General features: G+C 45.2%; 1 protein-coding gene across 1 annotated transcript in view; it reads left to right on the top strand.

The window, feature by feature from the left end:
- The first annotated feature begins 16 nt into the window (after positions 1 to 16).
- The window catches only part of LOC147150941 (uncharacterized), a 146,668-nt gene continuing 120,928 nt past the window's right edge, over positions 17 to 25,756 (top strand). Inside the window, exons 1-3 of the mRNA XM_086024580.1 lie at positions 17 to 153; positions 625 to 675; positions 2,570 to 2,650. Coding sequence (XP_085880706.1) covers positions 656 to 675; positions 2,570 to 2,650 — 101 coding nt within the window. The 5' untranslated portion in view covers positions 17 to 153; positions 625 to 655. The remainder of the gene's footprint in view (positions 154 to 624; positions 676 to 2,569; positions 2,651 to 25,756) is intronic.

The following is a 25,756-nucleotide window of genomic DNA, read 5'->3' as shown; positions in this document are numbered from 1 at the left end:
ACAACCGGAGCGTCTGGGTAAATTCTACTTTTAATTCATACTTGTCAGTTTTTCCTCGATGAAGCAATTTTATTTGAGCAATTCGACGTTAAGTATTTTTGAAGTGGACCCGACGTTGTTTGGGTACGCTCAGCTTCAGCCAAATCAAACAAGGTAGTTCGTTTGGGCAAAACTTCATTGTGGGAATTATTGAATGACACTGTGTCTGTTAGCAAGTGAACATTTGAGAGGAGGTTTAATGATAGTGGATGTGCAAACAATATAAGGACTTTGGTTTGTCAAGGTGCCTTGTGTTGACATGTAATCTCACTAATAAGCAGGAACAATAGTGTGCACTGTGCATATAATATGTGAAGGTATTTCTGGGTGGACGCTGTGTCCAAAATGCAGTTTGGTTCACATACAAAAATGTCAACTCTTACTCTTAGTCTCTTGTTTTGTTTTTCACCAAAAACACCAAATACGTAGTCGTATCGAAAAGGTAGAACTTTGTAGATCCTCCATCAATCGTTAAAGTTTCTCCACTTGAATGTCCAGTAAGTAGATGTTGTTCTACTTACCTGCTTGGTTAAGCAACTCCTCTGCTGTTTGACATTTCCCATGTGCTGTCTTTGTTTTTCACAGCCGACTGGGCCTCATCACCCTCGCCTGAGTGATGCCACAAATCACACAAAGGTAGGCGCTTACATGTTTGAGCTCTCATGCATTCATTGAGCACAAAAGAATATTGAGGTTTCTATGACAGGGGTGTCCAAACAACAGCGTAGGGGCCATTTGTGGACCGCTATCCCGTGATGCTCAAGCGTTCGTTTCAAAGTAAAATGTTACTCCAGTTTATCCATTACAGTAGCGAATAATCTAACTTGTTACTTTTCTCAGTGCAAAAATCTGACTACATTTACTTTGCAAGATCACAATTTGTTTCTGTATAGTACTTAACAATAATGTTAAGTACACAGAAAAACTTACTCTCATTTACCATTCATTCACTATTGTAGTGTTGTTAACTCACACTCTGGTGCAGTGAGTGACATTTGACAACACTTGAATAGGAATCACATATTTTTCAATCACGGTTTTCCCTCATGCATGTACGTGGAACAAAATGAATGATTAACTAATAATGAAAACACAGAAAATAATCCGACATTATAGAGTACATAACAAAGTTACATAACACAGTGTTGACATCTTGAAGTGAAACATTGTGGGACTTGACAATTTGCATTTCCGTCTGGGAGAGTGACGTCACATATGTGCCATGTCACGTTTGAACCACATGAAAAATAAGAATGGAGGAAGGAGAGAGTCACATTTTGTTTTAAACTTTTGCCAGGTAAAGGAAATATTAACCCTGTGCTGTTGACAAAGTGTTATCTAACTTCAAAATCTTTTTGTCAAGTGAAATCCATAAAGACTGCAAATAAAAATAATTAAGTCAAGTCGAAAAAGTTTGTCTTTATTTTATGTTTAATTAAAAAAAAAAGTTTTTATGTTGTTTTTTTTATCTTTTAAATTCACTGTTAAAAATGCACATCCAATTAGGCATTAGCAAAACTGGTTGTCAATTTTCTGCTAAGCGGGATTGTCGGCATCTGTTGAATTGAACTAAAGTCATTTATAATCTAACTTTGTCACAAATAAAATTGAGTTACTTTTAAAGTCAAGTAATCAGTAAAGTAACTAAGTAACTTTTTCAAGGTAACCGTGGCAACACCGCTCCTAACCTAGCGACACTTTGTCGCAACCAGACGTATCAGGAAAACAAAAGAAGCGGCAATTAGCCTGACTGTGCTGTAGCAGCAAATCAATGCTAATAGCGTTCCTTGAACGGCTACCGCCAATCCAATGCTGCAATATTCCCCTCAAAGAGGAACTCATGCTAATCTAATGGCTGTTAAGCCATAATGAGTCCTCGCTTGCGTCTTTGCGTCGGGCCTTTTAAGGAGGTCCTGTTTCGACTGCCGCGGTCGCCTTATCATTACATGCTCATCATTACTGCTGCTAATCTGTTTTGCTTGCTGCACACGCGCATGAATATTAATGCCACTCCATCGTGATAGCGACGTATACACACCTGCGTGCTTTGCGGGTGTCATCAAGCGCCACGGCCGACTTCCTCCATGCTCCTCGGAGGAAGGCAAGCGGAGCAGAACCAAGCAGTTTTCAAGTGAAATCAATGGAGGATTTTATCCCCCACCACCCCCCCGCCCAAATGAGGAAATCTTGAGCTGCTGGCGTGAAACGTAAAGAGTCTCGGTCCACAAACGATATGGTTGCCATGGCGATGCCGAAAGGTCAAGGATGAATGAAAGCCGGGAACATGGCGCCATCTAATTAAAGTCGTTTTGTTTTCACGGCGCTGTCCTTGTTCAGACACTGTAAGACAACGGGACAATGTTGCAAAATTGAAAGCAACAGGAGAAGAAGTCACTCAGAATGATGTCCTTGCCGCGTTTGTCCACTAGATGGAGCTCTGATTCCGTTCAAGCCAATTCGCAAATTTCATGAGCAATGGCGGAATGATGCGCGACGTCCGAAGTTCCTGAGCATGATATTTCGTTTTCAGAAAAATCTGCTGCTTCCCGCCGTCAGCAAAGAGTGGAGATGGAGAGTATGACACGTTCTTAAATTCGACACGTACAACACGGTAAGTTTCAGCGTTTGCGTGTCTGTGGCCACTCAAGTTTCAGTTCCACTTTATGTTTATACATCAGAAATTCAAACAGGGAACATATTTATGTCTGTGTTTCACAGAGTATGTGTTGTGATAGTTATCAGAAGTATGCATTTGTCATAAATGGGGGGGAAAAAAAAAAGTACAACAACGATCTTGGAAATAGCGTTAGCGCCCCAAACTAGCGACTTTCGGTTTAAGAGTGTCGCTGTCGCGTGCCAGGTTTTTCCCCCTCTCTCTGTCGCCTCTGCGGAGTGACCGAGAGCTGCAGTGGGCGTGCCGTCACTTTTGGCTGTGCGCTCTGAGATGAAATACTTACCTGGTTTCAGTAGAGCCGCAGCCACCATGACGGCGGCTTCCAGATTCCGTTTCAGGGCGTACTTCATACTTGCTCCGTTGTCGGACAACAGAAACAGAAATTGTGCGAATGAGAGAAACTTGATCAGTAATTCAGCTCTATCAAAATATTGTGTATGAGCAGAGAAGGCTGAGCTCCGACTTGTCATGCAGTTTATAGCTAGTCATGCCCCTGGGCTAGTCAACTTGCCTGTGGCGGTACCTTGGGTGCTAGCATGAGCTTTGGCCTCTCTCCATCACATCAGCAGCTCCAGAGTCAATATGCTGTTTTCCATCGTCTTGATTTACTTCGCAATAAAAGTCGTTTAGATGTCAACATCCCAGTGAGAACTTATACTAGTCGTATGACGTTCGTGACTGAGTCGTTCTTTTCAACGGCTCTTTTGGGATGAACGATGAGAATCGATTTACAGCAGTGATAGAGCCGTTTTTGGGTTTTTTTTTTTATTTTAATTTGGAATGCTGTTTGGCAAACTGGTTAATTGTGCAAATAGAAGGTATAATTGTCGAAAATAACACTTCTCCAAATCTCCGGGTGGATTTTTTTTGTGCATGCTGCGATAACTTGACTCGAACAGCAGCAGATGGAAAAAGTCCTGGAAAATAATTTAAAGAAAAGAGTGGTAACCTTGATTGTAATTTTAGGGGTGGTTTAGTGGTTGAACGCATTTAGGGACCACCAAAAATGAAGTTATTTTTTTTCATTTCTTTTTTTTATTTTTATTTTATTTTAATGGGCCAACTAATCTGCTATTGGATTTTTAGTCTACAATATATCCAATCCATGTTTTGGGAGTTTGGAAAGGGTGTACCTTTTCATATTGCCTTGATCCGATGATGATGATGTTTTGTTTTTGGTTTTTTTTTTTTTTTTTTTATAACCATTGAGGTCAAGGGAAGCGGGTATAAAGGTAAGAAAATGTGACTTTCAGAGGTTGGGTACAAGTGGTAGACTGTCCAGTTTGGTCAGCTGAGCACGCCGTTTGCCATTACGATCGCAGATGATGACGAGTCTTCACGGATGAGTGATGCTGTCTTCTCCATCTTCTCATTTTCATTTGTTTACTCTCAGTCTTTGCTTATAGCGCATAGCGTAGCGCCCCCAAAAAGCCCCCATCAGACGCCCTGGCTGATTCCAAATGTACCTTTTACGGCTCCGCTCGCACGGGGGAAGAAAAAGTCAAACATGGTGAGCGCGTTTGATCGGAGAAAATGTGCTTCCAATGTTTTTTAAGCCCAACTAATGAAGACTAAGAGGACTGTGCAAAAGACAAGTCTTTTTCATCACGCCAACATTCATATTGAAGGCCCTGACTGCGTCAACATTGCGCAACAAGATGAGAGCTTGCACGGGCAGTTGCTTTTCATGTGAATTTCAAAGTTGGACGGCTGTTGGGCTCCCACCTGCGCACATTGCTGCCATCAAACTGTGTCATGAGAGCCTTCCCTTGCAACGGCAAGTTCAAAGCGCATCCCGCTCAAAAGGCATCTGATTGAATTTTCGCTCCCAGGAGTGCAAGTGTGATCTGTGGCGGCGCCACACCCTTTGCAATGCTGGCGGAGGCGAGCCTTTGCCACTCTTCAATCCATCAAGGAGGATTTCACAGCGCTCGGTCTGCGGCAGCCTACGATTAGCCCGGCCGGGTCACGGCGCAGCATACATTTGAATAATAGTCAACTCGCTCGCTCCTTCGGCCCAGGCCTGTGTAATCGTTTGCACTTTTACCTTCTCTCCCGAAGAAATGATCTCCTGCCGACACTGGACAGTGGAAGAACATTTCAAACAGGTAGAGCAGGGGTGAGCGACTTCAATGCAAGAGGGGGTCACAACTTGGGGGCGGTGGTGTCACTAAGGATGTGGGCGGCCTAACCAAATATAAGACAAAAAAAGGACAATTGAAACGTGGACAAAATACATGCATACTTGCTCTTAATATATTTCAATTTTGATCATATGTTTTCGAATGCATGTTTAAAAGATCCACTAACCCAACAACAAATTGTTTGACTCCAGCAACAAAATAGCCACATACTGTCATTTAAATGTATTTTTTTTCCCAGCACAAAGGGCTCCCTTGTGAAAAACTAACAACAACAAAAAAACATTCAAGGGCGACACAAAACTGCTGAACAGCAAAGCAACATTAAGGCCCAGAAACTCATTTTGTACCGTTTCTTTAATTATGTATTTATTTTTTTTTATTTCACAAAATCAACTCTGTCAAAATTCTTTCAATATAATCAAGTGTTTGTCCTGCATATCATTCCAAATGTGCAAAAAGTTATTCGGCCTACTCACATTGTAGCATCAGGCGATGTACTGTCAGTGCAACTAAGACACGTCTGCCAACAAAGATGTCGCTGCGCCCGCCGCTCTCATGTGCTCAGAAAAAAAAAGCAATTGATTTGTAATTTTCAACTATACACGTAGCCGGCTTTCCAAATGAGCCAAAACAACACCCGAGTAGCATTGGGGTGGAATCTTTTTGTCCTGAACGTGAAGGCGTCTCAGCCAAACATCTTCCCACCCGAATGTTTGCGTCCAATCGCTTGTGTTTGTCATCAAACAAGTGTGAGAAGAAACAAAACACGAGCCGGTGGAACCCCCCCCCCCCCCCACGACCACGAAGGTCTCCACTGTGAGCGCCCCCTAAAAAAGTGACGCCTCGGCAGAAAGAGAGGAAAGTGAATGCGTCCCCCGCCCCCCCCCTTTCCCTTCCATCCCTTTATTGAGGCAGCTGCACCCTTTGACCTCTACGCTTGTGGAATGTGTATGTGTGTATTGCATGTGTGTGAGGAGTGGGGAGGCAGGGGGTGGGGGGGGGCGACTTGGTGAATTTGGGAGATGTGGAGGGAGAGAGGGGCGGGGGAGGGAGGGCGAGTACAAAAGCTGTCAGGGTGCAACAATGAGCCTGGAGAATGCTGCGTGTCCGGAGAGCCACTGAGCCGTGTTAGTGTGCGAACTGGGCAGGGAGAGGGCACACGTGGGGGGGGGGAGGGGTGGGGGGCGACAAGAAGAAAAAAAAAAAATTAAAAGGAGAGCGGGCAGGAAGGGCAAAAGATGAGGAAGATGACGAGGAAGAGGAGGAGGTGGAAGAGGCAAGCAGGAGGCGATTTGTTTTGTCTAGCAAGACGCCGAAATACCGAACTTCCGTTGCCAAAGGAAACCGAACACAAGACCCAGTATTGGGGTGTGTGCGCGTGCGTGCGCGTGTGTTTGTGTTTGTGTAGGCATGCGTGTGTGGTCAGCATACCAAAAGGGGCCCCGTGTCCTTACACACTGTACCAGTGACATCACTTTGGATTTACGTTCACGCAGTCCCCATTAGGTTGATTTGTGTGTGTGTGTGTGTGTGTGTGTGTGTGTGTGTGTGTGTACGAGCGCGTGTGTGTTTGTGCCATAGTTTGCTTGTTTGTGTGCGCGTAACTGAGTGTGTGTGTGTTTGTGTATTCACGCATGTGTGTGTATGTAGTTGTGTGTGTGTGTGTGTGTGTGCGTGCTCTTTAAATGTGTGTATTTGTTTGCCTGTGTGTATTCACTTGCGCGTGTGAGCGTGCACGTGCGTATGTATATGCGTGTGTGAGCTTGTGTGTGTTTGAGTGTGCGCATTTGTATGCTCGTGTGGTTGTCCATTTGCGTGTGCGTGTGTGTGTATGCCCGCGTCTACGTATTTACAGGTACGTACGTGTGTACAATCGTATTGATTCTCGTGTGTGTTTACAAATAGCGCTTATGCCGTGAAGTGTCCCAAAAGAGAGCATGACCACCATTATGGCAAGTCACGGCCACATGAACGTATACACACACACACACACACACACACGCGCGCGCGCGCGCACGCACTGTACATATGCGCACTGCTAGCACATCGTTAATGCAGGAACATGAGCACATCCAAACAAGTGCACCTATACGCACGCATACACACACACGCACACACAGTGCGAGCTGGAGATCACACATTATGCGCGCTCACACACTTGCAGGAAACTTACACACGCTACTGTTAGCTTGCGCACGCACACACACACGCGCACACACACACGCCAGCCTTCTCTCTTTAGGTTTCGTTGACAGCTGCCAGGGTCCTTTTGCAGAGAAAAAAAAAAAAAGCAATGTCGACATGAGCTGATCTTCCTCGACTGTTTTCTCCCTCTGTCCCCCCCACAGCGACCCCCACCCCCCCCCGCGCACACACACACACACACACACACGCACTTCCCCCCGGGTGGATGCAGCACATTGCATTACATTGAAGCCGCGGAGGGATGAGATGCTGATGGGTTATTTCCTGTCTTGCTGCACATGCGAAGGTCCCCGCGCTCGCCTTCATCATCTCGCCTGTCAGATCCGCTGATAGCGCCGCGCTGGGCGCGCACGCGCACCATTTTCCCCCCCTTTTCTCCATTTCTCTCCCTCGGCCAATGAGAAGACGTAAAAGAAGCTTTTGCGTACCGGCGCATCGGCGAAGACGTGCGATGTCATCATCAACAAGTGTAGACGTGCAAAATGGCCCCTCGGCCGAACTTGTCGACTGCAAAAGAGAGCCCCCGTTGTCGTTGTCGCGGTCCGTGCTTCCTTGTGACGTTTGCTGCCCCCGCTGCGCTGGAGGTGCGACTGCAATGCGCGGAACACTGACCCGCGCGGGAAAATAAACGGCTTTGTTTAGGGCCTTCCTTGTTTTATTTTGTCCTCCGCGCGGCCGCGGTGGAGGGAATTTCATTATGCAAATTTGCCGTCGCTGCTGATGAGCGTGGCCCCGGGCTTGTGTCTTACATGCGCGCGCACGCATTCAGACATGTGTGCCGACAAACGTGCGTGACCGCGGCGCACGGACCGTCACGCGTGTTCCGATGTGTCTGTAGGCTCAGCAAGGGAGTGTGCGTGCGTGCGTGCGTCTTAAAGAACGTTGACAAACCTTCCACCTTAATTCACCGGTAGGTGGCCTTCTCTTCATATACGCACACACGTTGCTCTTGCTGACATTGATGCAGTGACACACGCACCTTTTGTGTGCACACATGCGCATGCACATGCTTGTTAAAGGTCAAATTACACACACACACACTCAATCTCTGATTGATACACAAAAGCGGAGCCCTACCCCATGTGGATGTGACCCAATGACCTCGCTGTCATACACAGGGCCCATCTGCCACAGAGAAAGTCAGAGGGAGGCTACAGGGGTTGGGGGGGAGGGGGGCGGGGGGTCGAATGGAGGGCCAGCGCACCAAAAGTTAGAATAGAAGAAGAGAAGAAGAATGTGTCTTCACGGTACATTTTGAGTGGGGACCTGGCACAGATGTGCTATTCGGGGGGTGGGGGGAGTTTGAGTGTATTTTCGCGCACGCACACACAAAGAGAGCGAAGCACATGTATGGCTTTGAGCCCCGGGCTTGTCTTTCCACTGCCTCCTTTTCAAGCCGGCGTCCTCTCGGGCCTCGCTACGCTAAATCAAGGCAATAGTCACGGAAGCCGGCCGACGACTGTCCTGAATGTGGAACAGACGAGGGACAGAAGGCCAACAAAGACGTCGGGGGCGCCGCTGGCGGTCGGGGGGGGGGGGGGGGGGGGGGGGCGCTTTATTTGGTTGGCGCCGCTCGCTTCCAGTTTCAGGCATGAGTGTAAAAAAAAAAAAAAACTCGGACACTCCTGCGGACTTTGAGGTGTGGCTGGAAACGGGAAGGAAAAGACCGGAAGCGCGCGTCAGGCGGACAAAAATGACAGATGAGCAAAACTCGGAAGCCGTTTGGAAAGCTCATCCATAGAAGACACTTACTGCTTTTCATGTTACACAAACAATTTTTCAGTTTTCCTAAGACTAAAATTGATGGTCTGAGTTTTGGGGGGTGGGCGAATGGAACTTATAACTTATCAGGCGCAAAAATGTTTATCGGTGTCTGGCGAAGAATTTGGGGAGTTTGTCAAATAAATAAATAATACAGAGCTGCCCCTTGCCCGTGCCCGTGTTCGAGTAACGCTATGAGTATAATTTGTTGCTACTCCCCCCGCTTATATTGTTGTCGACTGCCAAGATGGCAGCATCTCCTCTCTGACCACAGCTGTCCTCAAAACAGCACGTAAAGTCTGCCGTTATGATTTACTCTCCCTGCGCACTCTATTTCATCATTTTACCGTCCGGCGATATTTCTCGCGGATGAATTCTTGCTTTAATGCCCGTCGTATAACTGCAGAACATTTCTGACAAGGAGCCGCTTTGAGCGGGGACGGATGATTACAAAAAGGAGAAGAAACCACGACGAAGCCGCTTAATTCCCGATTCGTCTTCATGCAAACGTTACTCATGTGTCACGTGCGGACACAAAGGAGGCCACGATCGCTTACGATCGCCTACGGGGGCAGCCCGTGTTTACGGTGACGTATTCCCGTAATCCCATACTTGGGCCACCCTGCTTGACTCAATGTGATTGTGACACAGCCACACCGGAATAAATTCAACACTGGAGGTCGTTTGGAAAAAGCAACAAATGAATGACAGCCGATAGGAGAAATGAAGTCCAAACTTGAATACAATTAAGATGGAGTCCAGATTATTTCTCCATTAGAGCCCCCCCACCCCCCCCCCCCCCCAAAAAAAAAAACACCCCGGAGCCGAAGCCATGATTTTAAGGACCCTCTAACTAAATATTGTCTGTAAAGATTTTTTTATGATTGCGGCTGCCGTTTTCATCTCTAAATAAGATAACCGCATTAGAATTTGCGAGCACAATAATAAACTTTGGCTTTTTATTTCTGTGCTTCGGCGCTAGTCTTGGATGTCATTAGATTGCGCAGGTGCTCCAGATAAAGTGGCCGCGTGGCGTGCGCGCTTTTATTGTGTCTTAAAAGGCTTCGGCTGCTGCGCGTAAGTACATGCAAAGCAGTTTGCTCTGACAGATGAGTTGTATTTCCATTAGCATATTTGCGCGCCGTCTCATAAGTAGCCGCTGCTGAGAAGACTGATGGAAGTTGACGTGCTCAACAAAGGCCTTCAATTCAAATCCAGCCCATATATGCGTCGGGCGGGCACAGCGTGGCGCTTCCGGCGGTTTTGGAAACAAACTCCCGTCAAGAATTTCCACTTGTAAGCAGGCGCTCGTTTTCCATTCGAAACACGTTTCCATTCATTGGTCAGAATCTGAAGTCGATTCGCCGTGACTTGGGCGGCACAATTAGACGGACGGGAGTCAAGCGTATGCTAGCCTCTCAGTACGCCGTGTCGTTAGCGCACCCTGAATACGTTGCGCGTTCTATTCCCCGCGGCCGTAATCCTTCTACAACACGTCTCATTTCCTCTTGGCCTCCAGCTATAAGCGCACCGCTAATTGCGGGCCGCCGCCGCGCGTGCGTGCCGCTTGCGCACGTGCGCTTTCAAGACTTTGCAAGTGTCGGGCTGCGTTTGATATATGCGGCGGAGAAAGGCTTTCCGTTCCAAGTGGCGTGCCAGTTGGGGCCCGGCTCCAGGGCGCTTGGCACGGCCTGGGCGTCCCCGCCCCGCTTGAAGTCGACTGGATGTCTCTTTGTGTCCCCCTTTTGTGCATAAAAGACGCTTGAAAAGAGCGGAAAGGAAGTATACAGTGTTAACGGTCTCAAAATTAACAGTAGATGAAAACGTCCCAGACGAGGGCCGGCAAAATTCTCCGGGACCCTCCACATCCTGGTCAGCGCCTCTTCCAGCTCCTTCCCTCACGTCGGCGCTATCGAAGTATGTTCACCAAAACCGGCAGACGTTCGAACAGTTTCTGCCCTCTTGCCGGCAATTCCCGAAACCGTTGACTCATAATTCCATCGTGGCACCTTTGCCAATTTTGCACATCCCTGCGTGACACTTTTTTAATTACTGTAGCTTCGGCTCTCTACATATTTGCATAAATGTCGTTGATCGACATTCCACAGCACTAGACACTTTCAAGTGCTCGAGGGCTTTATTATTTTAATTTTGTGTATCGCAATTACCGTGCTACATGGTCACTAGAAAAGGTGCGACGATTATCTTCATCATCTGCACAACTGCCGTTGTATTGTAATTACTCGACCCTTGCTTGATGAGTCTCGGTATTGCTTGCACAGTACGTTACATAAAGACTCTAAACAGGTTTTCATAATTTCAGTTCTACGTATTCTTTTTTTTTTGAAACTTCAAGAACTTCAACATCTTAGTTCACATCAGCGCTTATCTGACACATTTGCGACATACGGTTGGCGAGCGAGCTATACGAACACCCCTAAAGTGCATCCTCACTCCACTCTAGAGTGCCTCGTTGTCGGCCGTGAGTGCGCGCGGAGAAAGGCAGAAGTTCGAGGAGGGCGGGGATAAAAAAATAAGTCAAACTTGGCAGACGGCGTGCGGACGGGGTTTTGGGTTGCCATGGTTGCTTTGAGCGCCTCGTTGTAGGCCCTGAGTGCATGCCCGTCACAGAGAAAAGGTGTGAAAGTGAGGTAGCAAAAAAACTGTTATTTTCACTTCAAATGGACTTTAAAATAACCGCTTCTGTTTGATTTGTTCTGTTTGATTTGTTTCCATGGTGACCATATGCCAAAAAGCCATGCGATATGGATAGCATTTTAGAGCCCAATATCGATCATTTTATATCCTTGATTCTCTGGGACCCTCTATATGCTGCCATATTTTTCCTTAAAATGCCATGAAATTAATGTTCTATGATGTCTTTTTGCCATTTATTTATGAAATGTATATTTTATATAGAGCCCACAATGAAATTTGTTTTTTTCTTTGAATTTCAGGTGCTTTGAATTTTCACAGTATAACTTCTTTCAGACTTTGCCGATAAAAACTACTTTTTGGTTGACTGTCCCTGTGCGGCCCGAACGGACCCCAAACGGGTCAACGGCCTTCTGCTTAGGACCCGCTGCTCTATAACGTCATCGTCGACCCTGATTTCCCTTCTTTTTTTCCATTCCGATATGGGTGAAAGCGTTAACCATTAAAATGCAGTAACTGTCGTGGCCTGGGGTACCACACACACGCATACACGCATACACGCACGTATACTGTCTATATATATACAGCAAGCATACACAAACACTCTGCGACCCCGCCCAACCCCGAGGTTGAAACTGTACTCACCTCCCAAATGTGACTGTTGTGCGTCTTTTTTTTTTTTCTTCTCGTTGTCCTCATATTCTTTCCAAGCCCGTTCTCCATAGCGCGTATGAAATATTGAGTGCTGTTCAAAAGACAGTAGACGGCGTTGTAAAGACTAACTCTACCAATTTAATTAAGCACAATGTGAATAATTCAGTTTGCGCCTCTGGGCTGGAGATAATTATAACGCTCAAGATAGTAATGTTTGTTTTTTTTAATTGTATTAAGACGTCAATACATCTCGCAGTGCAGATACTCTCCGGCCTCGCGCGCGGACGGGGAGAGGCCTCGCGCGATGAAGTTTTGCTTTTGTGTCGGTGGTGGTCTGTGACCTCGGCCGTTGCGAGTGCACGCCGGCTCCCGGCGGAGCGATCAAAGCTTTCAGTGCTCACTTGAGCTGATCAATAATATATAATGTGATTACAGTTGCCCTCGACTGTGTGGTTTCCATCAAGTTCTGATGAGTCGGTGATTGCCTATTCTTCAGCGGACGTATGGAATCAGCAGTCTATTCACTGTGGCTCCAGGATGATTGATTAATGCGTGGGAGCGGTAATCGTGCGTCATTGTTGGCCAGGCGGGTAGCACTTTTTTGGGGTCTTTTTTTTTTTTTCCTTCTTTTTTTTTTAGTGGGCAAATGGTTGCAATTTGCCGTCATTTCTGAAAATGATTGCGAATCTGCGTTCTTCATCCAAGGGTTTGTAGAATTGGGAGCAGGTAAATGGGATCCTTTTTGGATGTGTTGCAGTCTTCATTTCCAATATTTCGTTGCTCGCCCGGCCTTGTTTTTGGTTTGTGCAGTCATCATCGTGGATTCGACTTTTACTTCATACTGCCATCAATCCCAAACAGTGTCGCCACAGTTACCTTGAAAAAAATAGCTTAGCTGATTACTTGGTTTTAAAAGCAACTGACTTTCTTAGTTACATTCATCAGATACCTCCAACCGCGCTTAACCTGAAAACGACACCCGGTTTTGCCGCCTAATTGGAAGTGCATTTTTAACAGTGACATTTAAGATTTTTTTTTTTTCTAAATAAAAAGCAACCTTTTTTGGATTTTACTCTTAACAAGAATGGGCTACTTGTTTATATAACTAAATAAATAAATAAATAAGAGTTTTCTAGACTTCACTTAACACTAAAACAGATAAACAAATAAACATGACATATTTAAACATTAATGTTGTAAAGACTAAACTCAATATTTATAATGTACAGTGTTAATGAATATAATGAATACGTTTGAGGACATCCTGCAGACACACAATCTGGTAGAACTTTCCCTTTAAAGCGGAAGTCAACCCAAGAATTGTCTTTGCATGAACATCTTTTATGCAGGCCCACTAGTCTAAACACGACATTCTGATTAATGTTGTGTTTGTGGAATATGAGTTAAGCGGCAAAATCCACACGTTTGTCCATCTCAGGCGGCGGCCATTTTGCCACTTTCTGTCAAATGACATCACAGTTGCTCTGGGCTCAGATAACAACCAATCATGGTTCAGCTTCAGAAAACAGCCATGTCATTTTCACTTGACAGAAAGACGTCGTTTTTTGTTTTGCTTTTTTAAATTCCGTTATCAAAAAAAAAATGGTATCGAGCCATTTATGAGGCCGAAAAATCACCGTGCCGTCATCCCGTGCAGCACTAGTTTGCAGTGGTGCATTGCTGGCATCGCTGATCCTCAACTCACCACAAACCAATTCACGGCCACTTCATTAGGGACGCCTGCAGCGCAATCGAATGCAGTCAAAGCTGCATTGTTGAGTGTATATTTCAAGCATCGATCATGCTCCGTCCTTTCGGGGAGCCCTGGCCCACACAAGGCCTCTCCTTCTGGGCTTCGGGGGGGGGTAAGTGAGGGGTCCATCTGTGAGGCTGGACATGGTGGAGTTGGGCCATCAAGGGCTGACGAACGGCCCAGACACACACACGCGCATGCACTCGGACAACAGATTGGCCCACTGTGTGCGTGTGTGCGTTGGAAAGCTGAAGAACCTCCAACTGCCTCTTGTGTCCCCTTAGCGTCGGCCTCATTTGATTAGTAGCCCGAAGGGGCCCCGTAGATCAATAAATGACTTTGGTGGCCCCCTTGTACAGCACCCCCCCCCCACCACCACCACACACTCCCCCGCCCCTCCCATCACGCAGACAAAGACGCACACTGTCTGGCGCACGAACTCGAATGCACCAAACTGTGGTGCAGCTCATTTAAGCCAAGCCGTCAATCATAAAAAACAGGGACAAGTCCAGTCTGGCTCAGTCTATAGGACGTCGGCCGGTCTGGGGAGGGGGGCGGGGCTAAATGAGATATTTCCAGCTTCTATGGACCATCTGGTCTGCGAGAAGATGAACTACAACTTCCTGTTCTTTATCCTCCAGTCCGCTCATGTCATGTAAACATGAGCAGGTGGACTCATGTCAATCATCCGGCGGTCAATAGAAAATCCTTTCAGCCATTTACATTGAAACACTAACTGGCTTGTCCGTCTCACAAACACGCGCGCACACGCGGCCACTGGATGATGTCACCACCCATTGCGAGCGCTACCTCCCGCTGTCCGAGTATTAGCTTAACCGCTGTGCTCAAGGGCACTTTGACACCCCGCGCCGAGGGAGCCGCCAGCGTTTTATCATCCCGGAATGTTCCGACGTGCTCGGCTAATGAGAACCGTCGTCGCGCAAACCACCCGCCGCCTCCTCAACTCGATTAAGGACACAAGTTCAGAACATGGAAGGTGCAGCCGCCGGCTACACTGAGTAGAAGTCAAGGTAGCTCTCTATTTTTAAAATGCCTTTAAAAAGTGCATCTAAGTCATTTTTCTTCGAGCCATGTTCCAGTCCACTTCTTTTCACACCGATACCAGTACAAGTATTCACTCTCCAAAAATGCGAACAAAGACCTTTATTTTTGACGCAGATGATGATTCGCCGATGTGTCAATCTGCCACAGCGCCAACTACTACAGAGGAGGACTTATGGTCAGATTTTGTCAGATTTTTTTTTGCCTTAAAGAGGAAGTCAACCCAAACGTATTTATTTGGATATATATTTTTGCTATATATTTTGATTATATTGGAATAAGAGTTAATCCACCCGTTTTTAGCCATCTCTGGGGGTGGCCATTTTGGCACGTCTGTTGACTGAAAATGACATTGCAAATGCTCAGGGGGCTCAGGTAACGACCAATCACGGCTCACCTGTTTTCTGAAGCTGAGCCGTGATTGGTTGTGACCTGAGCCCTGAGCAGTTGTGATGTCATTTTCAGTCGACAGAAATGACAAAATGGCCGCCCCCAGAGATGGCCAAAAACAATATTAATCAGAATGCTGTGTTTCAGCTAGTGGGCATGCATAGAACATATTCTTGAAAAAAATATGTTTGGGTTGATTTCCCTCTTTAGGTATCGGTGGCTGGTATCAGCAGTCTCCATGAGCACCCGATACTTTCAAATAATACCAGGCCGGTACTCGCCCCTCCCTCGGGTCATCTTGTCTGGGCAAAATGAAAACACGACCTTCCGCGCGGAGCCCGTCCACCTACGCACTCCGGGAGGCCCTCCGAGTGACCTCACGCCCGCCTCCCACGCCGCTGTCACTCACCCGTTGGCCCCGCCCCTCCATCCCACACAGTCGTCGGTCACCGCCACGTGCCAGTTAACCTCCCTAACGAGGTGCAGCGGCGGCCGCCCACGCCGACCGGGGCTGCTGTAATTGACTTACTGATGGGCTGTCTGGTTGGTGGTGGTGCATGCTGGGATAGCGTGGGCGTGGGAGCGTGCGGAGGATGCTTGCAGCTAGTCGACGCTATTACTTGACTTAATGGATGATTGCTTCAGACAATTGTAATTGTTGCTAATTTCAGACCTACTCTTAGTTGGCTACACTGTTTCTGGTCTGGATTTTTTTTTTTTTTTTTCGGACCAATCAAATTCCTGCTATTGTGTGTCGCCATGACAGTCTAATCTGCCCAGAGTCTTTCAAATCAGTCGTGCTGCTCAATGTTACTTGAATCTTATTAGCAATGGGACTTTTTCCCGAACCGATCAGATTTCATTTTTGTTTTCACAACGCCAGTCAGCATTTTTCCGGTCTCCGATTGGTTGCTCAGAGCACGCCAAGTTCAATAAAGCACGTCTCGAGAAGCCTATTGATGTGTTTTTGAGACCGCAACCGGTCGAGATTTCTCCGGTTTCTGAATGGATTTATATGAGGGAATTCATTTCCCACAGCTTTCAACACAAGCCACACCCACTTCACCTGCTCTCCGTTCATCCATCCACCCAATGGACGCTACGCTATGCATGGCAGGCCATGACATATTTCTGGTGGCAAATACGGAGACGTACCAATTTCCGGCTTCCGTTTATTCCAAGCGACCAGTACGTCACCTGGAGGAAAATGACCTCATTCTTTCAAATTGTGTTAACGTGGAAATGTTGTGTGGAAAAGTGGAAAAGGAATTCCTTCTCCAGCCAACTCTGCGGTGTACATTCCATTTCGTTTAGCTTTTTATTTGAGCACGTTTGCCGGTGAGCCCGTATGACAGTTGAACTATTACAACATCGAATGGACAAAGGTATTTCCGGCTTTCTCTTTCTTGCTCGGCTCTCTGGCGAGTCACGAAGCTGCGCTCTCCCCGCCATCTGCTTCTCCGCCACGAAGCTTCGTGGGAACCTTTATCCTCATCCTGCACTTATGGATGCTTATGCTTGTCATGATTATTAGTTTACTATTGGTTGTCTTTGATGTTTTCATACGCTTTAATGTGTTTCATCCGTGCCGTATACAGTAACATGACAATAAAGACTTTGCATTCTATTTTGCGGTTGTTTTTTTGTGCCCTTCAAACAAAGTTGGGTTGAGCGTGTCAAAATAAGCCGTGCGAGTCTATGTTCATCCGGACCTGCATGCACTGTGGTACAGCAAATGCGTCATTAAATGTCACTTTGATCGCTTCGCCGACACTTTGGATAACTGGAGAAAATAATAAGCTAATGCGTCATGTATGGTAACTTGACGTCCTTTCAGCAGATTACGAGTATATTTTGAACAGTTTGATGCTATCGCTAGTTAGCACCTTCGTAGGTCAAATGCGGAAATGCTGCGTGCATATAGTTCAATTGGCACATTCCGGTTGCAACTGACACCAGTGATGGACACTTATTTCCTCACCTATGGTTGCGCCCCCCCGCCACCCCCACCCACTGAGTGTCTGGGAACGTCAGGGAAGGTGTGTCGCTTCCCCTTTCAGTGCTGATCTTCTCATGTGAGCAACAGCCCGACTGCACCGCTGTTAATTTTCCTACTCCCAGCATTAATTAGTAGTTCATAAATAAAGGAATAAATTAAGGAACGGGGCGGAAGAAGAGGTGTTCCCATCAGAAAAAAAAAAAAAAAAAAATTAATTTCTCACTCCGACACACACCGGGTGGAGGGCGGGGTGCGTGTGTCTGCGCAATGTGGATTTATTTCCCTTCGAGAGCTGCTGTTGATGTTTTGAGCGGTGACGCATTCGGATTCTTCGCGTCAAAAAAACGCCACATTCCGAGCGATGCTAATTGGTTCGCATGCACTCCGGAATGCTTTAATTGCCGCTTGCGGTGGGAAAATGTACATTTCGTCTGCAGTTGGCGCGACACGCCGTGCGTTTACAGCACCGAAGCGTGGAGTGTTTTGTTAGCCTCTGGAGCATTAGCGCTCCAAGTGGAAGCCACAAGATTTATGGGGGCCCGCGTTGAGGCGCAGTTGCTCGATGACCTCACCGGCGAGGTCGAGTCACACTCGGCGTCAACGCGCAAACTATTCTCACGTTGCGTTTCTCAACTTTGCAGCAGTCAAACGGTTGCCTTTTCTTCTGGAAGGCGCACACACGCGCGTTCAGCGTTGCGTGTTTGTATCCTCCGGCTCCTGGGAGTCTTATTCACCATTTCCTGATTAGAGTTATTCTAGACTTCAGGGAGCTACGGAGGCACTTAATGGACCTTAAGACGGTCCTCTGGGCTCTGCGGGCTAGGATATGGCTGATCTTCGTGTTTAACATTGTTTACAGTGATAGATTGCGTACGCAGCTTGCAGTCAATAAGCTGCGATTGCACCGGGAGGACGCTTAGCCGAGAAATGATGTGCTAACTGCGCCAGTTTGTTTTTTAATATGCAAGCGTTAATTTCCCTGGCTGGTTTTTGGACTTTCCAATAAAAGTAGCTTTTTGCCCGGTGGACATGCTCGGTGGGCCTCTCGGGCTCCAGAACCTTTTGGTGGGTGCTGCTGGTCCACATTGCTGCTTTTGGATGACTTTCCCCTCGGGATTACAGAGAGCATGAAAAGTCCAGACATGAGGTCAGCTGAGGTCCTCATTCATTGATGGATTCTGTTTGGGGGGGTCGGGGGCTGGGGTGGGGGGGAGCTCATTCTGTTGCATGGGCTTGGGAGAAACATCTGGCACAAAGTGAATCGTCAGGGTTCTTGTAATAGGTTGGGATTTTTCATGATTAATTTTTTTCATTTCGTTTTGACTTTAGTTTTTAAAACCCAATTTGGATTAATTTGTTTTTAGAGCCAGTTTGTCAGGTTTTATTAGTTTTTTGTTTTTTTTCTAAAATGCTGAGGATTAGTTTAATTTTCTTCCTGTCTCTTGTGTTACTGTTAGTTTTTTTAGTTCTTTGTTTTTATCTGTTTGACCTTCCTTGTTCCGTACAAATGTGCAGCAATACCAATATAAATACATTTAGAATCAACCCTGAATGCTCATGTAATGATATAACAAAGAAAGACTCAGGATGTTTGAACTATAATTATAGTTAGTTTTATAAACGTACGATGGTGCTTCAGCTAGTTTTCGTTATTTTGAAAGCATTTTCGTTTTTAAAAATGCGTATTTTATTTTTATTTATTTTCTTTTTCTATTTAAGTTTATTTCGTTAATTTTTGTCAACGATAATAACATTGGTGACTGCACTTTCTTAAGTCTGGACGGATCTATTGATTTGTAAGCACCATTTTAGTTTTAGTGATTTTTATTTATTTTTTTGGGGATCATGTCTAAAACAATGCCTTATGGTGCACTCTCACCACTACAGAAGAACTGGAGTGCCTTAGTTCGCATCAGTAATTATCCAACGCAATGTGGGTAGTCTGAAGGCATGTCCACTTGAGAGTGCCTCATTGTCTGCCTTGAGTGTGCGCATCACTGCACAAGAGAGAGGTTAAAATTTTTTTTTTTTTTTAAATCAAATGTCCAACGTGACAGCCAGTATTTGTACGGGGGCTTTGCGCTAGCGTGGCTGCATTAGAGTGCCTCGTTGTTTCGGCATGGAAAAGCCCCGTGACAACCCGGCGGGATTTGTTCCAGCCACCAGGGGCCGGCTTCCACGTGCAATAATTCCAAACTCCGCCTCAGTTCTGAACGTGTCCTTGACCGAGATGTTCCCTGTGAAAAGTGCTTTTAATTATTAAGGGCGCCGCCCTGCAGGCTGGCTGAGCTCCAAGTAGACGACCACTCGCTGCTTCCAACACACACACTCACGCACACAAAGGACGTGGCTGTTGGCGTACCCACCTACCCAATAAAACATGATCACGTGTGAACACACACACACTCACTGGTTAATGACTCGATTCACTCACAAGCCACTCGCCGTATTTATGTGTGTAAACACAACTCTTGCGTGATGATGCGCACACACTGCAGCAACCCCCACCAAGTTGTCTGACACGCACGCCCACAAAGACACACACACTCCTGGGCAGGCACACAAAGGGGTCCTGAGCGCACACACGGCCCATTTGCAGTATTTCTTCCATTCAGCGTATCCCGTCCAGCTGTCAGCAGGCCGTCAGTGTGTTGTGTTGCCAGGCGAGTGGCCCCGCCCCCTCGCCAACAATAAAACATGCCTTTAAAATGTCACCGGCTCCCCAAAGAGCCCAGGCAGAGGCAACTAATCGATTCGCATTAGTTGTTCAATTGACTTTGGCTTGAACTGAACTCTCAGCATCCTCCTCGCCTCGTCCTTTGCTTTGCTCTCCTTCCCTTTTCTTCCCTCTCATCCGCTTTTTCTTTCTTTGCATTCCCACTGCTTTTGTTTCATTTGATTGTGATTAGCGGTGAAACGAGTCCTCAAGTAATTCAATTACCTGGATTCTGAAAAAAAAAAAAATTCTCAATGTAATTTTTTTCTGCTTCGGGGCGTCCAATTCTTTGGTGCGCACCATCGGGAAGGCAAGGCAAGGCAAGCTAGCCTCAGCAACAAGTGTTCATGCTACGCATAACGGCAACACGCCGCCAACTTTGAAGTAAAATATGACCAAATACCGTGATACCCGGACATCAGTGCCTTGCTGCACTTTTTGTCCATGGCAGCGTCTTGGTGGCAGATGACTTGACTTGGACGTTTGAATAGTTGAAGCCCAGTTTAAGTTTAAATTTACATCACAAACTATTGCCACCAACATCAGCACAATGTCATCCTGATATCATTTTTAAATGCTAAAAAAAACTCGAATTAAATATGCTGACAGAATGTGGCCCCTGTTCCCAGCGTTAGCGGCTAGCAGCTAGCTGCAAAGCGAGTGCCCGATATAGGACTTCTTTTCAAAGGCAGTTTAATACTCAAAAATGACTCGGAGCACTTTTGCTGACTGCCTGACTTATTACAGTTTATTTTTTTAACAAACCAGGCTTTCTCAAATGTGCTACTTTATCTGGCAAAATCGCCATCTGGCGTCACTGCCTTCCATAGCCCAAATCTCACTAACTAATGTTGCTCGAGTAGAAAACTTCATTTGCTGCTATACGCAGTTCAGATTTTTTGGGAAAAAAACTGCTGATTGTCTAAAAATGAAAAACAATCGGTTGTTCATTAATAAGTGAAATGTGTAATTTTCTCTTGTGTCTTCATAAATCTTCTTTAACCAAGCAAAAACATCTATTTTTATTTTTGTTCATTCAAATACGCAAATATTTTTATTGATTTTTTTTTGTGATAAAAGTAAGAAAGTAACAAAGCTCCTCCATAAGATTAGCTGAGGAACAGCGCAATAACAGTGCTATTCACGTCGACGGCCTTTTGCATGGTTTGTTAGAATTGAGCTAGCTGCACTTTACTTTAGGCTAAGCTACGGAATGTGGTCGTCTGAAATGCACAACGTGTAATTCTATTTGCTGCGTGTGTGAGTGCAAGCGCTGTCGTCACATGGATTTGGGCGCACGGTGTCCCGCGGAGCGCTCCCGCCTCACTTCTCTGGCCCGGCGGTGTTTTCACAGACGCTGCTTGACAACCAGGACCCCCTGCGTCAGCCGCGGAAAATGGAGAATAGGAGGAAGGGCGAGGGTTAAGCCCAGAGTGAAAAGGGGTCCTCGCTTAATATGGACGATCATCCCCATGTGTCTTAACCCTGACCTAAACAAATATGGCTGCCTCTAATGAACAACACATATGCATCTTGAAACCATTTGAGGGCAATGGAACTTCAGTGCCAGGTATTTTTTTTTTTTGGGGCGGGGGGTTTGTTGCAGAAAAAACTATACACACAAACACGCAAAATAATGGCAAGCATGGCTACACTGTGCAGGTTGGCAGCTAGCAGGACGACGGGAGCAACGACTAGTGTTAAACAGATGGGACTTTTTCTTTTTTTTTTTAGAACACCTAATTAGCACTTTGGAGCGTGTGCAGGCTGTCCACATGTGCATATTTTGTGGCACACACGCACCACACTGCAGTATTTTGACTGACTGTGTGGGTGTTGCGCTGCAATAAAAGTCCAACTAAGGGCGCCACATGGGAGCGTTTATCCGGCGACAGACCACGTCTGTCTCATTAGTGCTCAAAAACACAGCGACTCTTCGTCAAGTACACGTATGTTGCCGCGCCTTTCTGTTGTTTTTGCATTGTCGGCTTTCAAAGGCCACGCAGGTCAATCTTGATTAGCATCAGCTATTGCCAATTGGCCGTGGCAATAAAAAGAACTGAAACTGTCTTGAAGTAAAAGTACTTGGGTAAAACTAGAAGTAGTGACACAACTCTTGGACTTAAGTCAAAACAAAGAAGTACAGTCGGAAACATACTCCAAAACTACAAAAGTAACCTTTTATTTTACTGTCAAGTCCGCTAGCTTAATGCTAGCCCCCAATGCAAAACACCATCAATGGGCTAACGAAACTAGCATCAATGTCGCGTTATAACTTTTCAAGCAACAGATATGTAAAGTCAAATGCAGTCACACATCTACACTGACTATTTATAGTGAGTACAATATATTCTTTATCCTCTGTGAAAAACGACTAATATTACTACAGCTTACTGAGTCACTTAGTTATGGAATTCTTCTTTGTGCATCTATGAATTAATACATGTGAATTATAATGCCCCCTGGTGGCCAAGGTATCTTTTAGTAAAGTACACTGTGCTATTTTCTTTCTCATTACCATTTTTGTTGTTGATGTTTCATGGATGCATTGGATTAATGGCATTTGCATTCATTTGAATGGAAAATGCAGATTGTCAAAAGTCATGTCTGATGCACGATTGCTTTTAACGGGAACTCGTTCTCTTTTGCGACCAGTCGATATGATTTCTAGTCCACATTTGAACTCCATTGTCATTCGCCGTTAGGCCGCCGCCCACCAGTTTCTGGTCAGGCTGGTTTCGGGGGCGCCCCCGTTTTACCGAACCCTCCGGAAGTCTGCTGAGGGGACAGGCAGGACCTCGGTGTTGCCGGACCCGGCGTCGGCGCATAACCTGGACAGGAAATTAGAGCGCAACGCAAGGGTTTCCGGGTTTCCAGACAGATGATGAGGTGCTTGCAGAGCATCGGACACTATTATCATATTCTTGTCAGATTCCGCTTACCCGCACGATTATCGTGAAAAAGCCTGACCGACTACGCCATTCAACGGGTCTTACTTTCCCCTTAACCCTCGCTCGTTCTAACGCGAATGCGCGAGGGGACGGGAGAGTTTTCTAGCCGGTGTCGAGAGGAATTCGCCTAGGTTGCTAACTGCCTTTAGATTTGTATAGCCAATCCGATTCTTTATTATATTTATAATTATTCTTAATGAGTCTTAATGAATTAAGAATTACTAACATGACTAGTATACTTTTACGGCAGCGTCCTGCTCATTTTGAATCGTTGCATTTGTTATTGACCCAGGAAGTTTAACAGTCTTTGTTTAAACCGTACGGATTTGTTTTAAATCCAGCCGGAGTAAGCTATTTAATTAATTTCATCGGATGGTAATGAGACCTTTTATCATTAAGGTCTTAGCCGTTCATTCACCAAAGGTTACGTGGTGTAACAATGACATCAATAGTATTAAAATAAGTTTATGAAATTTAATGTAATAATGTAAATAATCAAACAATAATTCCTTATCAGCCATCAATTCCTTAAAAGTAGAATACAGTAAATAAGCAAGAAAATCGGATGATTATAAGTTTTATTACATGATATGGGTTTAATTCAGTAATAAAAGTAATAATGTTGATTTTCCTTAATAGTATAGGATGAAATGTAAAATCAAAAATTCATGTTAAAGGCAGGTATAACATACAACAACAATAATAAAACAAGAAATAATAGTGAGAATTGGAAAAGGGAATAAAAATGATTAAATAGTAGTCTTAATTTAAGTGAGCTCTCAAGAGTCTCATTTCGTAGCACCGAGCTTAAGCTCAGGTTGAAATGAGCGCTCAGTGGTGAGTTTGGCTGCCACATGAGGAGCAAACAGCATTTTAATTAAGAAATGGACGAAAAGTGTTGTTCGTGTTGTTGTTGTTTTTTTTTTTTGTTTTGTTTTTTATAGCTTTCAACCCACAGTTCACTTGCAATAAAGGTGAGCATTCCAAAAATGAGTTTCAACTTGCCGGGACTTTATTTAATACAAACGTGTGTTTTGAGTGTGTGTTTTGTCCCAGTGGGGCTTCCATCTAAGCCTTGACATTTTCCGACAATATTGCAGCGTTGAGCCACCTTTAGGATTCCATAAGTCAAGCTAACACCAGAGACCTCTATGTGTGTGTGTGTGTTTGCGCGTGTGTGTGTGTGTGTGTGTGAGAATACTCTCACATTATTACTCTCTAGTGTGTGTGTGTGTGTGTGTGTTTGTCATGCATCATCCCCCTGTCGCACGTTAGCCCCTCTCATTCTCGCTTGTGTTTGTCTTTTTTTTTTTTTCATCAGGCCGCCCGTTGTATGACAAGGATACCCCGGCGTTAAACATTATTCCCTTCTTTATAATGATCATCATGTTTTTTGTTTTTTTTCCTGCCTCGTCCACACGTTCGGCCAACACAATCACAACGAAGAGCACAAATGAAATGGCTCCTGCTTTCGTAATGTAGTTTGAGTTCTTTTATGAGGATTTATGCGCTAAAATGTTGCCGTTTAGCCGCCACATGCAAATGTGCCAAGCCCCCTTAGCTGAAAATTAAAAGTATAATTGATTTAGTGATTAATTGGCAAAATGAGGTTCACGGTTCATCTGGTGCTGCAGCTGCATTTGCATTGGGTACATTATTTTTTATTAAACTTGAAATCCCATTGGGAATTGTTCACTTAATAATTCATATCTGTATTTTGTGTGTGTGTGTGTGTGTGTGTGTGTGTGTGCGTATTCTTACCAGAGATGCAGTGCGCTTAGTATCTATTATGTAACGATGGCCTCTTCACCGCCAACACGTCAAACAGAGAAGAAGTCATTAACATGTATGCGTGATGTAATGCGTGCTTGCTTCCATATCTGGCTGCTTTGTGCTAGTAAATAGAACATAACAGGGCTGTACGCGTGAGCAGGAAAGGGGGAAAAAAATAAAAAAAGCTTTCACTTCCTCTGTCGACCATCCGAAGCGTCCTGATCCGGGATCTCGTCTTGTTCATAAATCTCAACTGTGCACTTGTGGAGAGAAAAAAAATATGAGAACAGATCGTGTGTGAGGCTTGCTTCGCTGTGCATGCATTTTGCACGAGTGCGATGTTTAATGTAGAGCAGCCGCGCTAGGTTGTCTACTTAGCCGTCCCGTTGGCATGTTTGCGGCCATGTTTTCAGGCTCTCATTATTATGCGAAAGGAACAGCTGAAGAGACTAATGGACATCTTTACTTCTCATCCGCAAGGTTTATTAGAGTCAACGAAAAGTGACGAAATAGCTACATCGAGAGCTGGAAAAAACATTTTCGTGAACGAAATAAGAGAAAAATGAAAATGCTTTAAATGACAGCTTATGTTTATAATACTTAGCAAAACCAAAGAGAACTGCAGTTAACTTTATTACACAATAATTAGTGACCTTATTTTTATTTATTTTATATTCATGAAATGCTCCATACCTTGAAAAAAACTAAAACTAATACTAATAAAAAATAAACCAAAATGAAGCATTTTCGAAATATAAAAATCAATAAAAAATAAGATAAGAATGCCTTTATTGATCCCACAGTGGGGAAATTTTCATTGTTACAGCAGCAAAGATATAGGTCACACAGGGACGGCGGCATAATGTAGCCATTAATGTATAACATTGACGGCAAACATTCGGGATCAAACCTATGTAAATATAAGCAGTAACATGTGTATATACACATGTATATACACACCAACATACATCTACATAAAA

The sequence above is a fragment of the Filicampus tigris genome, chromosome 2 (assembly GCF_054856515.1).
Source record: "Filicampus tigris isolate MCC_2025a chromosome 2, RoL_Ftig_1.0, whole genome shotgun sequence".
In the NCBI taxonomy this organism is placed as follows: Eukaryota; Metazoa; Chordata; class Actinopteri; order Syngnathiformes; family Syngnathidae; genus Filicampus; species Filicampus tigris.
The sequence above is the reverse complement of the archived record's forward strand: the minus strand, read 5'-3'. Positions and strand labels throughout refer to the sequence as shown.